We start from the raw sequence: 17,431 nt of genomic DNA on the forward strand, positions 1-17,431 counted from the left end.
AATAACCATAGCAATAGTACTAGTATTAATAATAATGAGCTGTGTGGATGGAAATGTGAGAAGAAGAAGAATAGTATGGAAAGTAATAATAATAATTCTAATAAACGGTGTCAATTTGAATGTTACCAGTAATAATATTGGTAGCAGTATCAGTAACAATAATAATGAGCTGTGGGGATCAGAATGTATTAGTAATTATAGTAGTCATAATGATAAGCTACATGTACTGGAATATATTAATAATAACAGTATGGGTAGAAGTAATAATATGTTGTGTAAATTGGAATGAATTAATGTTAATAGTATGGGTGGTGGTGGTGGTAGTAGAAATAGTAGTAGTAGTAGTAAATTGTGTGGATTAGAACTTATTAATAATAACTGTAGTAGTAATGTCAAGGTGATAGTATGGATAGCAATAGTAATAATAATGAGCTGTATGGCTTAGAATGTATTAGTACTAATAATGATAACAAAACTGTATAATGGAATATATTAATAATAACAGTATATGTAATAGTAATAATAATCTGTGTGGGTATGAATGTATAACTAATAATAGTATTGTTAGTAGTAGTAATAATAATAGTGTGTGAAGATTAGAACTTGTGAAAAAACTGTAGTAGTAGTGGTGATGGTGGTGGTAGTATGGGTATTAATAGTAATAATAAACTGTGTATATAGGAATTTATCAACAATAATGCTAGTAGTAGTATGGCACTGGCAATAATAATAAGCAGTGTGGATTAGAAATTAATAATAATAACAGTGGTAGTTGTAGTCATAGTCATAATCATAAATAGAGGGTCCATTGGGATGTATAAATAATAATTGTATAGGTAGTAACGATAATAAGCTTTGTAAATTGGAATGTATTAATGATAATGGTATGGGTAATGGTAGTAGTAATAATAATAAGATGTATGGATTAGAACATGTTAATAATTGTAGTGGTGATATAGGTAGTAATAGTAATAATAAGCTGTGTGGATTAGAACTTATTAATAATAACAGTGAGGTGGTGGTGGTGGTAGTAATAGTAGTAGTGGTAGTAGTAGTAGCAATAGTAGTAGAAGTAATAGTAGTAATAATCTGTCCCCATTGGAATGTATTAACAATAATAGTACTAGCAGCAGCAGTAGTTAGCTATGTCCATTGCAATAACAATAATTATAGTTTAGTTGGAGTAGCAGCAGCAGGAGCAATAGTAGTTAGCTGTGTTGATTGGAATAACAATAATTGTAGTTGTAGTATAGTAGTAGTACTAGTACTAGTAGTAGCAGCAGCAGCTGTGTCCACCAGAATAACAATAATAGTAATTATAGTAGTAGTAGTAGTAGAAGTAGTAGTAGTAGTAGTAGTAGTAGTAGTAGTAGTAGTAGTAGTAGTAGTAGTAGTAGTAATAGTGGTAATGGTAGTAGTTAGCTGTGTCCACTGGAATAACAATAATAGTAGTAGGAGTAGGAGTAGTAGTAGTAGTGGTGGTGGTGGTAATGGTAATAGTTAGCTGTGTCCACTGGAATAACAATAATAGTAATTATAGTAGTAGTAGTAGTAGTAGTAAGCCGTGTCCACTGGAATAACAATAATAGTAATTATAGTAGTAGTAGTAGTAGTGGTAATAGTAGTAGTTAGCTGTGTCCACTGGAATAACAATAATAGTAATTATAGTAGTAGTAGTAGTAGTAGTAGTAGTAGTAGTAGTAGTAGTAGTAGTAGTAGTAGTAGTAGTAGTAATAGTGGTAGTGGTAGTAGTTAGCCGTGTCTACTGGAATAACAATAATAGTAGTTGTAGCAGCAGCAGCGGTACACCGGGTGGGTATTAACAATTATAATGATAGTGCTTCCAATGATGACAGAAACAACAGTGGTCCATTACTGACTTCCCACCTTTTCTTTTGCTTTCTTGCAGAGTTCAGCTCCTTCCAGCTTGGGGACCGGCTACTTTGTAAGTGTTTCTTTTCTTTTCTTTTATGAATGTGACTTTCACTGATGTTTCTTTACTTCTCAAATTCCTGCTTATTGAGTAAGGGGGCTGGGGAAAAAGCCCCTGCCCTACACCTCTGCATGGTGGACTACTATATTTTTCATTTCTTTTTTTTTAAAGATTTTTAAAAAAATAGACATGTTATTGGGTTTATTCTTGTGATCTCAGGTCAGATTTACAGGTGTGGAATTCCCCATTTACCGATTTTCTACATCCAATGGTTTGTAGCCATGAAAGCAAGAGCCCAGTTTGGAGTATGGGTGCATGGATTCCCATGATTCTCCCCAGTGTTGCTCAGTATAGGCAGACCATCCCTTCATTCAAAAAAATATAATATTTTATTTGTTAATTTTATTTGGAAGATCAGCTAATCTGTTTTGTTGAGTTGTCCAGAAAGCATGTTTGCTAGATTCATTTGCTATAAAAGTGACCCTTCTCGTTTTAATATACCCCAAGTCTGACACCCTTGGGCACAGAACAATTCCACTTGCAATGATGAGTGGAGAAACCTGTGTATGAATAGTTTTCGAAGGCCTTCAGGCCTTCCTTCTCCTCTCAGCCAGTCATGGCAAGTTATTTTAATTCAGAGTTGATACTGTTTCCTAACATTCTGCAAAGGATGGTGGGAAATGAGGAAATGTGTGCTTAAAAGATTGAGGGCTCAAATAATCCTAAAGGTCTCAGAATATCCCATCATTTATTACATAGCACAAATTAGTCTTCCTTGGATTTGGTGAAACCTTTTCCTAAGAAGCACAAAATAAGATGGAGAAGTTCTTGATATGGGACTAAGGCCTCTGATGGAACAGGGTCACTCTTCAGGGGAGTGAGCTTGGATCATCCTGACTCTGTCTGCTCAGAGCTTTCTCAGGCTTGAAAATGCTCATTCTTCCTGCTGAGGCCTGCTAAACCCATCAATAAGAAAAGAGACACACAGACAGGCTCAGGATTCAGTTGTATTTCTTTTGCCTTTCCCCCTCCAATCTCAAACCCGATCCAACGAGGAGGCGAAGGCTAAAGCTGTTTGGGCACCTGTTAGGTACAGCCAGCTCCTGTGTTTCTTCAGCTCTCTTCCTGATGGTGGGAGCTGAATATTCATGCCCACAAGCAGGCTCATCAGGCAGCCATTGGGTTTCCTGATTCAGTAGCAGAGCTAACAGAAGATGTTCCATCTGCCAGCCTTTCACAGCATGCTGGATGTGGGTTGGCCCGCTGAAACAGAAATCTGGAGAGTGTCAATAGTGCCTCCTCCGTCCCAAAAATTGGAAAACCTCATGGAGCCTTTAAAACATCAGTGTGTGTGTGTGTGTGTGTGTGTGTGTGTGTGTGTGTGTGTACACACGTGTGCATTGCAGGGACACAAGCACATGGGGGGGTGATATTTAAGCACCTATTTAAGTCTTTGATTATTTCTGATGTGAATGTCCTGGTAATTTTAATGTCAGTATGATTAATCTAAGAGAACTGAATCATCTCTGGATAGTATTATTGTTTACAGAGCATGGTTTTCTCTTTTTCTTTACTTCCAAAGATGCATTTTTTCTCTCTCCCTCCCTCCTTCCCCTTCTCCCCTTCTCCTCTCTCTCTCTTCTCTTTCTCTCTCCCCTGTTTCTCTCTGTCTTTCTTTCCTCTGTCTGTTTCTCTCTCTCTCTCTCTCTTCTCTCTTCTCTCTTCTCTCTTCTCTCTTCTCTCTTCTCTCTTCTCTCTCTCTTTCTTTCTCTTTCTCTTGTTTCTGTCTCTTTCTTCCTCCTCTCTCCATCTCTCTCTCTTCTTCTCTGTCTCTATCTCTCTTATGTGTGTATCTCTCTCTCTGTCTATTTCTCTCTGTCTCTGTCCCCCCCCGTCTTTGTCTCTCTTGTGTGTGTGTTTCTCTCTCTTTTTGTCTCTCCGTTTCTGTCTCTGTCTCTTTCCTCCCACTTTCCCACTCTCTCTATTATCTTCTCTTTGCCCCACCTACCTCCTTCTTCATTCTTTCTCCGTCGCCATTCTCTCTCTTACCCCTCTCCCTTGCCTCTCCTCTCTCATAATATATTAGTACTTGGAAAGCACCTTCATGATTATGCTTCTAAAATCATTTTTTACACTTACATGATGCTGGATGAATATCGAAGACTTTCCCCCTTTTTTATGTTGGAAAAGTTGTTTTTAGAATTACCCTGCTTATTTAAAAAACCTGTAGTTTTATTAACTTACATGGAGAAAACACACACCAGATGTATCATGTAGTCTGAGACCATGAGAAGAATGCCCCACAATGATCCAAGTAGCATGTGTTTCCAATTGCTATAATTATTGCATTATCAAAGCATAAGAGCCAGTGTCCTTCCATTGACATTGTTGCAAAATCTTGTTTCCCTAAAGAGTTTCCATTCAGACTCACCTTGGGTTGGAGAAATGGCACATGAGATCATGTCCACATGTCCATCCCCAGTGACTTCCAGTTTGGAAACTAAGATGAGATAACGACAGCGGCTTTGTGTTTCGAAGCGATGTGATGCTCCCAGGTTTCTCTTGTTCTCTGTTTTTTAATATTTCTATTCTCAGCCTTGCTTCTGGCCACTAAGAAGGTTCAAGACCAGGTAAGTCCGAGTACGCCAAAGAGGTTTGAACCCAAATCTCAAGGTGACGCTAAGTTGTTTTGGTCATGTTGGACGGAGACAGATCCTTTGTTACCTACTGAGTCAGCCTCAAAGTGTCTATTGCTCATCGGAGAGTTGATGGTACCTTCTTTTCCCTTACAGCTGCTTCTTCGGTATGTTAACATTTCCAAAGCGTTTTCCCACTTGAATTTCTATTTAACTTTCTCCTTTCTACCAAGTATTGATAGGTAGGGAGACTGGAAGTTATTTTGCTCTGATGAATATCACACTTGTAGTTGAGCCAGACCTTTTTTACACAGTTATTTAGGAAAACCAGATTAGGTGTTGACTATAATACCTAATTTATAAAAATCGTGTAGATCTTCCTACCTCCCCACCCACCCAATGGCATTAGAAATCAGAAATACCACAGATTTTTTTTCTTTCCTCACCTTATGTTTTCTCTAAAATATCATATTGGAAACAAATTGGGAGCGTGGAGTGTCTTTTCATTATTCTGGTGATAATTCTCTTTAGTTTTGTGTCACTAAGGTCTCTGCTTTGGCCCATCACTTTTCCATTATGTGAAAAAGCACCAGGTTGGCACTGAAATTAAGATATGAGAATAGCAGCTAAAAACACTGTTTACATAAGCATATTGGAATGAATTCTTAAACTAGACAAAATAAAGAAGGGATTGGGGGAAAAATACTTAGAGTACTTTTCATGTCTGAGAAGCGTTGGAATAATATGTACATGTGGTATATCCTTATTCATCTCGTATTCATACTCAGGCCAATATTCTAAATATAAATGGAATTATAGGCTTGTTAGAATCTATATCCTAATTTTGTTGGCACATATACTTAGCATTTGGAACATGAACCAGGATTTTCCTTTTTTTTCCTGCTATAAGCAATGAGAACATTTTCTTCACTGTGTTAAATGTATTTAAACTGTATCTTTTTGTTTTGAACATTCAAAGTGATGTTCACACTATTCTCCTGGTTTTAGAGTTTCTACAGTGTGTGTAGGTAGTAAAATTCCAGATTGGATAGAAAAATAGCGATTTGGATACTTTTGGTTATAGTAACTTTTGAGTGAAACTCCCCTGGAAATTGATGAAAAACACAATATTGCGGATTCCTTAAATAATGGAATGATTGAGCCCCTACTAAGCAGCTTTTGTCTTGTACTAAGAAAGCTGAATTTTGAGTTTTAAGACCACTTATTGCCTTTTTTTGTTATTTCTTATCTTCAGATCACTTTCTAGCTCCATGCCTCAGATTCGTTACCAGTAGATTGGACTAGATACTTTCAAAGATATCTTACTTCTAAATCTGTGATTTTATTACTTTCTGGACTTAAGTTTCCTTATATGTAAAATTAATGTGGTAGTCCCAATAACCTTTGAGACCCCTTTTCGCTTTATATCAATTGATGTCTGACCTGTCTGAGGATCTAATTAGTGTGTCAGATTTGAAGACCTTTAAGATGTCTTCTTGCTTTGTATTATCGATGATCTTTGGACTTCTCTGACCACAATTTCTTTATGTATAAAATTAGAGAGCTAATTAGATGATTTTTAAGATCTCTCTTAAATTCTAATCTCCCTTTTTCTTATCCTTTTCCCTTTTCTTATCCTTATAGTATGTGTTATTCCATCTTTGAGCAATTCCAGTGACAATAAGGTTCAAGTGATATCCTCCTCATTTTCCCCCACTGTAATAGGTCTTTTGCACCTCTTCAAATGAGATAAATGTCTCCTTCCAGGGCAATCTTTCTCACCCTTAATTTTTAAAAATTATTCCATCAAAATCAACTCACACCCATGCCCTCTATCTACCCTCCTTCTGACTGCCTTAAAATTGATAAAGTTCTTAAGCATTAAATGTATCATCTTCTAATTTAGGAATGTAAAGTTTAGCTTTATTGAATCCCTTAAGCCTTATTTTTCCTGTTTATATTTTTATGCTTTTCTTGAGTTTTGAAGTTAAAAATCAGATGACATGTTCAATTCTGGTCTTTACATAAAAATGCTTAAAGTTCTCGATTTCCCTGAATAATAATATATTTTTTCAGTTTTACTGAGTGGTAGTTCTTTGTTATAAACCTAGTTTCTTTACCTTTTGTATAATTATATTCCAAGCACTCCACTTCTTTAATTTAGAAGCCTCTAAGTCCTATGTAATCTTGACTGTGACTTCATGATAATTAAATTGTTTCTTTAACTATTTACAATACTTTTCCTTAATCTGAGAGCTCTGAAATTTGGTTATAATATTCCTGGTAGTTTTTCATTGTAGTATTTCTTTCAGGAGGTGACTGAAGGATTCTTTTGGTTTCCATTTTACCGTCTGGTACTAAAATGTCAAGTCAGTTTTTCTTGATAATTTCTTGAAATGTGATATCTAGTGCCATTTTTTGATCATGACTTTCAAGTAGTCCAATAATTTTAAAATTATTTCTCCTGGATCTATTTTCCAGGTCAGTTATTTTTCCAATGAGATATTTCACATTTTCTTCTATTTTTCATTCTTTTGTTTTGTTTTATTGTTTCTTGATGTCTCAAGCAATCATTAGCTTCTCATTGTTTAATTCTGATTTTTAAGGAATTATTATTTTCAGTGAACCTCCTTTCCATTTGGCTAATTCTACTTTTTAAGGAATTGTTTTTTTCAGTGAATTTTTGTAATATTTTTCTATTTTTTGTGCTTATCAAGCTCTTTACAAAAAGTATTCTCTTGCTTTACTCTCATTTCTGAATTTTTCTTTTACCTTTCTTAATTAATTTTTAAAATTCCTTTTGAGCTACTCTAGAAGTTCTTTTGAGGGGGCAGAGTCCAATTCACATTTTTCTTTGAGATTTTGCCCATAGTTCTTTTGACATTCATGTCCAATTCTAAATGTTTTGATCTTCCCTGTCACCAAAATAACTTACTTTGTTAAGAGTGTGTAGAGTCACTAGGTGGGACAGTAGATAAATTGCCAGGCTTGGAGTCTGGAAGTCTCAAGTGCAAATTTTGCTTCAGATGCTTCTTAGTTTGTGTGACTCTGGGCAAGTCACTTAATCCTGTTTACCTCCGTTTCCTGATCTCTAAGCTGAGCTGGAGAAGGGAATGGCAAACTGCTCCAAGATCTTTGCCAAGAAAGCCCCAAATGGGATCAGGAAGAGTTAGACATAACTAGAAAATGACTAATAATAATAGCATGTGCCTGTGTGCATGATTGCCCCGCTTCCAGAACCATTGCACTAAGGTATGCACACTACAGTCCAATGGTATCGTATTAGCTTGGAGTCACTGGACATGGGTTTGAATCATGTAGGTCCTTTGTGAAGAGGTTCTCAGTTTCCTTCTCTGTAAAATGAACCTGTTGGATTTCACGGCCACCATCAAATCCCTTGTTAGCTCTCGGTCTGTGAATTAGCTTTTTAAAGCCCTTTCCAGGACACCAAGTGACAAAAACCAGAGCTCCCTTCAGAAGGACACCCAGTGTGCCAGTTACTGGTAAGGAAACTGCTTCCCTTCATAAAGACTGCATGGAACACAGCACTCACTCAGAAGTTCCAAAACTGTTCTTCAACCACCATTTTTAAAAGGGCCCTTAAGAGGAAAACAATAAAACAGACAAAGGTTACCATACAATGGCAAATTTAATTTAATTGGAAAAACAATGTCTCGATTCTGCAGTAGTTCCAGATAAGTACAAATGGTAGTCAGGACACTGTACGTAAGAGTTCCATTATGCCGCTCTGTCTTGCGCACAGCTGCCCAGATGATTTTCCCAAAGCATAGATCTGACCATGTCGTCTCTGCAACTCAATAAACTCCAGTGGCACCTCATTACCTCTGGGATGAAATATCAGCCCTTCTTTTTGGCACTTAAAGCTTTTTACCAACCTGGAATGGCTACCTTTCGAGCCTGATTAATCTCTCTCCCCAAGCCCAAGCTCTTTGGGCCAACTTTCCCAGCCTAGCTCTTGATCACTGAGTATCCTCTTTTACTGTCTTGTCTCCCTTGCCTTTTAGACTCCTAACTTAGAGAAAGAGAGAAACCCTCTAACTTGTTAAAGGAGGAATTAATTAGATTATTTAGGGATGAATTTGGCTGATTCCCTTTTCACATGCACATGGTCACTCACCATTTGACTTGGGGATGATGGGCCAGTCCAGAAAAATGACAGGATTGCCTGCAGGATCTCCAAGCTCCCTTTGCTCTTCAAACATTTTGTTATTCTAGTAGAATCTCTTTGTTTGCTCCTTTAATTGCTTTATGGGGAAGTAAGCCCCATGTTGGTTTAAATGGCAGACTGTCAATCACAAGGTAAAAGCTGTGCCTTGATATAGTATGTCTCTGTTACTGTGCAACAAGAAAGAAGTTAAGGAAAGAGGGAATAGGACAGTCACATGCATACATACATACATACATACCAAATAGCAGTCAAGAGAGTAAGCAGGAAACTAGCGAATCAGCTCTGTTTAAATGGCTCCTTATTCAGAGAGGCTAGACAGAGTGACTATCTTTGTTTTCACTAGAATGGTGAATTCCCTGGCTAGAAAATTCTGTCTGTCAATGTATATCATCACCCTCTCCACAACTTATTCTGTTAAGAGATCTTGTTTCCCGGTGCTCTCAATGTAAAAGAGACTTGGCCAGGATAAAAAAAAATAACAGGACAGACTATGGGCCTGGGTCTTGCTGAACTTAATTCTTACTTGTACCTCAAGGCTAATTAAAATTATGATTGCGTGTGTACGTGTGTGTCTGTATACATGTAAACATAGTTAAAGCTGGCCACCATGGAGGTGAATTCTTGGCTCCCATGAAGAGCTGTATCTATTCTATCTCTTGGGTCCTGGCTCTGGGCTTGGTTCCTGAAGGTTTGTATTGGAGGTCTGCTATTGCTACTGAGGAAGAGCTTGTAAAGCGAGGGCACTGGTAGAATATTGTAGCCCATCCGATTTCAAAGGGGCTTCTTTCCTGGTGTGAACATCTTTTGAACAGGAACCTCAAATCCAGATCAGAAGCTCTGAGCCCAAACTCCAATCGTGCAACCTTTCTACTTGTGGGAGTTTGGAGAAGTCTGTTGCCCTCAATGGGCCTCAATTTACCCTTCCAAAAAGTGAAGGGCTTGGACTCTGGATCATTGAGCTGACCGGGTCCTGTATTCTTAATGTCTGATAATTCCCCATAAGGAAGATCCATAGTCATTTCATTGATGTTGGTGAGTCAGTGTGAGGGGTTGGGGGTACAAACTCCAGGTCTGACCCACTTTGTTCCAGACCATTTGAAGATTGGAGAACTGATGCTTGACGCCTTCAGAGTCGGAGAACCTATGTCCAGATTTTGTTTGGGTTACTCGGATAACTGTCGCGCTCTACAATAGCTCCAGTGTCAGAGAGCCTGGTTTCAGTTCCTGGCTCTGATGCTTATTGCCCCGGGTTACCTTTCTTCCCCGGTAATTTAAGGAGGTGAAGTAAATGACCTCTAAGGTCCAGAGCTGGGATTCTCTGACCTTTCTCTAAGTCATTGTCTTAGTTTTCTCCTCTGTAAAGTAAGTTGATCGGAGTCAGTGACCACTAAGTCCCTTCTAGCTCTAAATATATGAGACTAACATTTTAATTAATAATTGTGATCTATATAGTGCTTTAAGGTTTGCAAAGCTTTATATATATTAGGAACTTTAAATTCAGAATCAGGAGCTCTGAATCTGACAACTCTGGAGGGATCTGCTATTATTAGTCCCATTTTAAAGATAAGGAAATAAAAGCCTGTCTGTCTATACATACATACATACATATATATATATTATACACATGTATACTCAGATATATTATAATATGTGTGTTTCATATATTTAAAGCTAGAAGGGACTTGGTCACTGAGTCCAATTGACTTTTTCTTTACAGTGGAGAAAACTAAGACAATGACTTTAGTCAAAGGTCTAATTACGCACACATATATACACATATACATACAATATATACATACCTATATGTATATACACACACACACATGTATACTCAGATATATTATAATATGTGTGTTTCATATATTTAAAGCTAGAAGGGACTTAGTGGTCACTGAGTCCAATTGACTTTTTTTTTTACAGTGGAGAAAACTAAGACAATGACTTTAGACAAAGGTCTAATTACGCACACATATATACACATATACATACAATATATACATACCTATATGTATATACACACACACATATTTATATATATAAAATATATATATACACATACATACATTTATACATATATATTTTATAAATATATATGTATATGTGTGTGTATGTATTTGTGTAGATAGATAGATCATTTGAACTTTGGCTCTCCTGATGTCAAACCCCACCAGCTGCCTGCTAGATCGCACTGATGACATCCAAGCAGTGACGCTGGATTTTCTGCCCAGACAGTGAGTGAGATGCTTCCCAATGCACTGGAAGTCCAGCGTTTCAGAGGAAAGCACAAGACCATGTTCTCCCCAAGGCAGCTGGAGGAGAGGTCCTTCACTGATGGCGAGTCACTGGCTCCAAAGGCCAGAGCATGCAGAAGAGGCCTTCTGCTTCGTGTGAGAATGTTTACTCATTTGAAATACATCGCCTCTTTAACAAAAGCACCCTGGTGACAAGTTGTTGCGATCGGCTCAGCTAATAGACTGTCATGTCCTGTTCGCCCGCACTGGAAAAAGCCTAGCCTAGTTACCCAGCGTTTGGCACTATAAATCATTGTTAACAAACCGTAATTTGCTGAGCAGCCTAATGAATGATCTCCAATTTTCCCTCAGTAATTAGCTCCACTAACTATCCTGTGAGAGGGGACGGATGCCTTCCATCCACCTCGGCTCCCTCTCCAGCCTCCTCCTGTCCAGTCTGCAGAAATGAAGTGCCCCCTCCCAACAGAGACACTCACTGCTCATAAATCCTCAGGCAGGGATGGCGGCCGTTTGCGAGCAGGAGCATTGCCAAGGGTGATGACTGTCTATTAGGGCTTATAAACTTTAATGGAACAGCAGATTGGGAATGGAGTGGTGGAGCCAGATAATTGCAGGGTTTCCTGTCTAAATGGGGTACGTGAGGTAGGGGTCTTTGGTTTCCAGGAGCCATTGGAAATACAGCAAGCCTTCTAGCTGTTAATGGCCCCGATGCAGGCAGGACTCGTACTTTGTGCGTTCGTTAGGGCTCTGCTGAGTCAATTCCGAAGACTATTTATGACCAGCAGATGACTGTGAAACCCTCTTGAATTAGTGAGTCTCAAAGCTCCGAGAACTGATTTGGAGTCCAGAGTATCCTTAGTTTTCCTTCCAAGAGCTAAAAAGGCTCCTAATGGATCATTTACCCATTCATTTTTGATGTGAGATAACTGAAGACAGGACAAGTTAAGCCAGTGTCTGAGGTTTGTTTGTTTCTTGTATTTTTTCTGTTGTTTTTCTTTTTGGTAGGCGGGAGGGCCTACCAAGGGATCAAGTCACATGCCCAGGGTTACACAGCTAAAAAATGTCAAGTGACTGAGTCAAATTTGAACTCAGATCCTCGATTTTATTTTTCTCCCATATCCCATGTAGATTGTTCATCAGGGCTGAGAGGACCATGTCCCTGCCTAAGTACTAAGTGTGAACGTAGACCTGCTACCATAGGCCACAGAGGTAAGGATGGAAGACATTTCAGAGACCTTCTCCCTACTCGGAGCACTTTGGAGCTATTCTCTCTCTTGCATCACACTACCCCTCTTAAGGGACTGCAGTCCTTATCTCCAGAGGTCAGAAAGTTAAATAACTCACACAGGTTCGCAGAACTGGAAAGGGGCAGAATTGGGTCTCTTGGAATGTCTTTGCCTCAGTTCGTAACCATTTATTAAGCACCCACTGTGTGCTGCCAGGCCCTGAGTATGTATAGTTCAGGGCATGAAACAACACTACTCTCAAGAAGCCTGTGTTGTAATTTGGCAGTCAAAGGGAATGAGTGAATGGGGAAACAAGACGTATCTAAATAAGTATATATGATAATATAAGAAGGATAAATACAAATAAATATAGAGTAGCTCAGTGAAAATTTGTTTGGAGGAAGGGTTCTAATATTTGGAAGGATCACTAAAGGCTTCATGGAGAATCAGGAATTTGACATCCATTTTGGACAAAGAAATGTATTTTGTTCTATACTTCGTGTGTGTGTGTGTGTGTGTGTGTGTGTATGTGTGAATTTTTTGTGCCACCCAGAGTCTCACCCCTTCACCCATCCAATATTGCCTACTTTTTGAGTATTTTCCTCATTCTGGTGCCATTATTCATTCATCCAATGACTTATTATGTTTCTGCCATCTAGTGGCAAATGGGAACTTCAGGCTTTTCCCCCAGAGCTTACTTAGCCTTTGGTCTATGAACTCCCCTGGAGGAAGGTTGCATGTTTTTGCTTAATACCTGGAATTTCTTCCTTGGTGAACTCCTTCAATCTGCGCACATCTCCATCTGGTTAGTCTTAGAGAATTTATCCCAACTCCTAATGCTTTAGTGACTTGCCCAGAGTCAGATAGCCAAGAAGCAGCCTCGTTGGGGCCTGCAACTCCCAAGACTAGATTTTTGTCTGCTACTCCCTGGATATGTCTCCACACAAAAAGCTTATTTAGGGGCGTGTGTGTATGTGTGTGTTTGCATACACGTGCACATTTGTGTGTACACATGTGCATGTATATATATATACACACACATTATATACTTATTTATATAATATGTATTATCATACATACATACATGTTTAACATGGGTCCTTTCCAATAAACACCAACTCTTCCATTATACAAAATATTTTGCTGATTGTTGACAAAGATAAAGTATCTGTCTATTTTACTCTGATAGGATGTCTCCAACAGAGACCATTATGCTTCATTGCCGATGGGATTTTTAAAATGTTTTCATTTATATTATTTTTATCACTGTTGAAGCATTGAGTTCGAGTTCCTTCCCATGCCAAGGTTGTTTGAGTGTATTGTTTAACCCCTTAGTAGCCCAAGGTGAGATTATAAATAGCAGAGAATGCGCCACCCTGTATTTCTAGAGTTCCTCATCTAAGAATTCCCCATGCCAAAAAAAATGCAAATAGAATTTATAGAAGAGAATTATACCTTTCCTTTTCTTTACTTCACATAAATATTTTCTGATTTTTCTGTTTTCCTTCTCCTTGTTTATTCTGCTTTATATGTGGATTGTTCTATTCCCTCCATTTGCCCTGGAATAGCCCTTCCCCAAATATCAGGCACATAGACACAGAGCTTAAAAGGGTCATAATGGATCATATACTATTAATTTTCCAAATTTTCCAAACTGAAGCCAAGACAAGTTATTGTCCAAGGTCACATTAGTTTCTTGCATTTTTTTTCTGTTAGTTTTCTTGGGGAAAAGGCATCCGTGTCGGGATTGAGTGAAAAAGGCCCAGGGTTAGACAGCTACTAAGTGTCATATGTCTCAGGCTGGATTTGAACTCAGTTCCTCCTGACTCCATCCATTATACCACTTTGCTGTCCCTCCATTAGTTGTAAAAACAAATGAAATCTTTATTGTCGAAACCAATTCCCAGAAACTTGTCTATATCGTTATAAGAAAGGAAATGTCTTATGAATTAAATGTCTGTTAAATAGAGCAATGCAATCCCTAAGGGAGGAATTACTCCTATTTCTGTCACATCTTAAGCATTATCTGAAATGTTTTCTTTACAAGTATTTGTGGGAAAAGGTGCTATTATAGACCCCATTGTACAGATGAGGAAACCCAGAGCTGTTCTGCCCGTGTTCACACAGCCAGGAAGTATTAGAGACATTGATTTGTACTTGAGTCTCCTGAGAATAATATATCAGGCCAACAGATTTGCTTTGATGTAGATTTGTTATAGGATCCTGGTCTAGGTTTTCTCTGTATTACTTTGTAATACATTGGGGGTCACATGCCTAGTCACCATGGACAAAACATTTATGATTATTCTCTGAAACTTGAACCTACCTTGGACTTAAAGGCACAGGATTAAACAAGGGGGGACTTAGGTTTCTTCCATTTTCTCTATGCCCGAAGACAATCAATGGGACGAAAAATGACATTTCAGAAGCTCCCGGTTTCCCTCTTCATTTTCCTCTTGGCCAGAAGAACTTGGGAATCTTTGTCAGTGAAAGAAATCAATATATATTTGACTGCAGGTCATATTTTTAGTAAGTGTACAGAAGGGATGGGAGAATAATAGGATCATGGGTTTAGATTGGAAAGAACCTTGGAGTTCCGTGGACACAGCAAAAATATTAAGAGGTTCTTCAAAAACGTGAAGTCCTCAACTACAAGTTTATGGAAATGTTTGGGGCCCAAATATCATGACATTTGGCTTTGAAAATCTTCTAAATAAATGGAACTTTTGAATTTGGATTTGGAATCTAACAGGTCAGTGTGATTGTATGAAAACACCCGTGAAAATAATCATAGCTATAACCAGGGTATAATGGTAGATATACATGAACTTCGAAAAATAGCCTGGCTTCTCATTGGTTCAGTGATCTTGGAAAAATCATTTCTACCCCCTCTGGGGTGTGGTTTCTTGTTCTGTAAAATGAGAATGTTGAACTAAATGATCTCTCGAATTCTAACCCTGACATCCTATATTTCTGAAATCTCCATTGCTTTACGTATTGGGTATTCGAATTTCTATGTCCTTTTCTTTATATTTCTACTACGTATATAAGAATCTTACTTGTTTCTTAGCTTAAATACTATTTCCACATCTGTAATTCTGCTGCTGATCTAGGCCATACCACCTGCCTGTTTATTGTACCATAAATACCATTGATCTTTACTGTCAAACTTGGAGCTGAAATCCTCCTATCTCCCTCTCCCCCACCATTAGAGTGAAACCTTGACAGTAGGAATTGTACCACAGTGCTTGGCACATAGCAAGCAATTAAATGCTCATTCATTCATTCATGTGACATACGTTCCTATCCATGGACTTGAAAATTAATTTTCTGTCCTCTGTACATAGCTTTGGAAGACCAAAAATATGCATCTGGTTTCTGTCTCATGTCACTGAGTTTTTATTTTTAATTGAATTTTCAAGAATTGTAGCAATCGTTTTTGATCATTATTTAATGCCTTAAAATGAAAATATATTTTAAAAAGTAAAATTAAAAATAAAGCATCTTGGATTTTTTATTAACGTTCCCTTCTAAATATTATAAAGCTTCTCCACTTTGAAATGTGTTGTGCTATCTTTGAATCAGAACTCTGTCCATCAAACCAGTTTCATTAGAGTACAGATGATAGATTTACATTGCCATGCTTCTTTTAAAAATGTTATTTTTTCAAAAGTCTTCTTGGGTCTTTGGAAGCACAGAAATTATTTTTGTATTTTTTCCCTTTATCTCTTTTACTTTTTTCTCCTTCCCCTCTCCTCCACATTTGTGTCACACGGCACAAATTGGGACATGATTCTGAATAATAAAGGATTGCCTCACTGATTGCTAAACATATATTATAGTGCATTTAAACTCATTTCAGGTCATTGTGCTTCCAATTAGTTTGATTGCAAGCAGTTAAGTTACCATTTGTAAAGCCTTCCTCTTTGGAAAGATTCAGTTTTAAATCTGTAAAATTGAATGCTTGACACTATTTTGTGTACAGAGCACATTCTTAATGTTTTGCAAGAGGACTGGGCCTCCTCTCAGTGGGAAGAAACACCAGCAAAGAGACAGGGTCAGATCCGATCGTAATCTTTGTAATGGCTTTCTTTTCAAATTTTTCTTGAATTTGAGTCAAAATAACCAATCAAGTAGATCTGCTCCTCTGCCATTATTATTAATTCAGTAATTCATTCAGGCATTTATTACAGATCTGTTATGTGCCATGTGACAGGCAGAATGGAATCCTGACTAGAGAATTTGCCACCATGGTCAAAAAGATCCATATTCAGATCCTCCTCCCTGTCTCGTGCTTGACTGAAGGATGAATGAGTCTCTTACACTTTCAGATCCTCAGGAAGTTGCAGAACAAGTCTTACCTTTACCTTTTTTGATAGAGGATTTTCTTTTTCATTTCAAACATCCTATGTCAGATAATAAGCCTCAATTTTCCCCCTCATTTAAAAAGTATTTTTTCCAATTGCATGTAAAAATAATTTATATAATATTCTTTTTTAAATTTTTATTTAATAATTACTTTATATTGACACTCGTTTCTGTTCTGATTTTTTTTTCCCTCCCTCCCTCCACCCCCTCCCCTAGATGGCAAGCAGTCCTTATAATATTCTTTTAAAAGAAATTTTGTGAGTTTCAAATTCTATTCCTCCCTCCATCCTCTCCTTCCTCCTTGAGATGGCATGTAATTTGATATAGATTATATTTATGCAGTCATGCAAAACATATTCCCATATTGGACAAAAAACGCAGAAAAATAAACTTAAAAAAAGTATGCTTCAGTCTGCATTCAGACTCCATCTGTTCTTTCTCTGAAGGTGGATAACATTTTTCATCGAAAGTCCTTTGGAATTGTCTTGGATCTTTGTGTTGCTGAGAAGAGCAAGTCATTCACAGTTGATCAACAAGCATCTTTTTTTTAAGTGTCACCTTCTATCTCCCAGGTACCGTGTTAGGTGTTAGGGGTACAGCGATGAAGATTCAATCTCTACGGGGAGTGAGATCACAGATCAGCTTTAAAAAATTAAAAATGTGAATTATGGCTCTAGAAGATCATAGAAGGAAGTGAGGTGGGATGGAGGAGGAACAAAGAGAAAAATCCAACTCTGATACTCAGGGAGCTTTCACTCTTGGATACCGTATTCATTTGTGTATGGTGAAATATTTGAGATGGGGGCAGAAACAAGGGAAAAACTGCT

General features: G+C 37.8%; 1 protein-coding gene across 5 annotated transcripts in view; it reads left to right on the top strand.

The window, feature by feature from the left end:
- Nucleotides 1–17,431, top strand: part of AUTS2 (activator of transcription and developmental regulator AUTS2) — a 1,092,405-nt gene that overhangs the window by 473,829 nt on the left and 601,145 nt on the right. For all 5 annotated transcript variants that reach the window (XM_051992004.1, XM_051992007.1, XM_051992006.1 and 2 more), the window contains exon 4: nt 1,910–1,945. In XM_051992004.1, the coding sequence (XP_051847964.1) occupies nt 1,910–1,945 (36 nt within the window). The remainder of the gene's footprint in view (nt 1–1,909; nt 1,946–17,431) is intronic.

Source organism: Antechinus flavipes, chromosome 4, assembly GCF_016432865.1.
Source record: "Antechinus flavipes isolate AdamAnt ecotype Samford, QLD, Australia chromosome 4, AdamAnt_v2, whole genome shotgun sequence".
NCBI classification, from domain to species: Eukaryota; Metazoa; Chordata; class Mammalia; order Dasyuromorphia; family Dasyuridae; genus Antechinus; species Antechinus flavipes.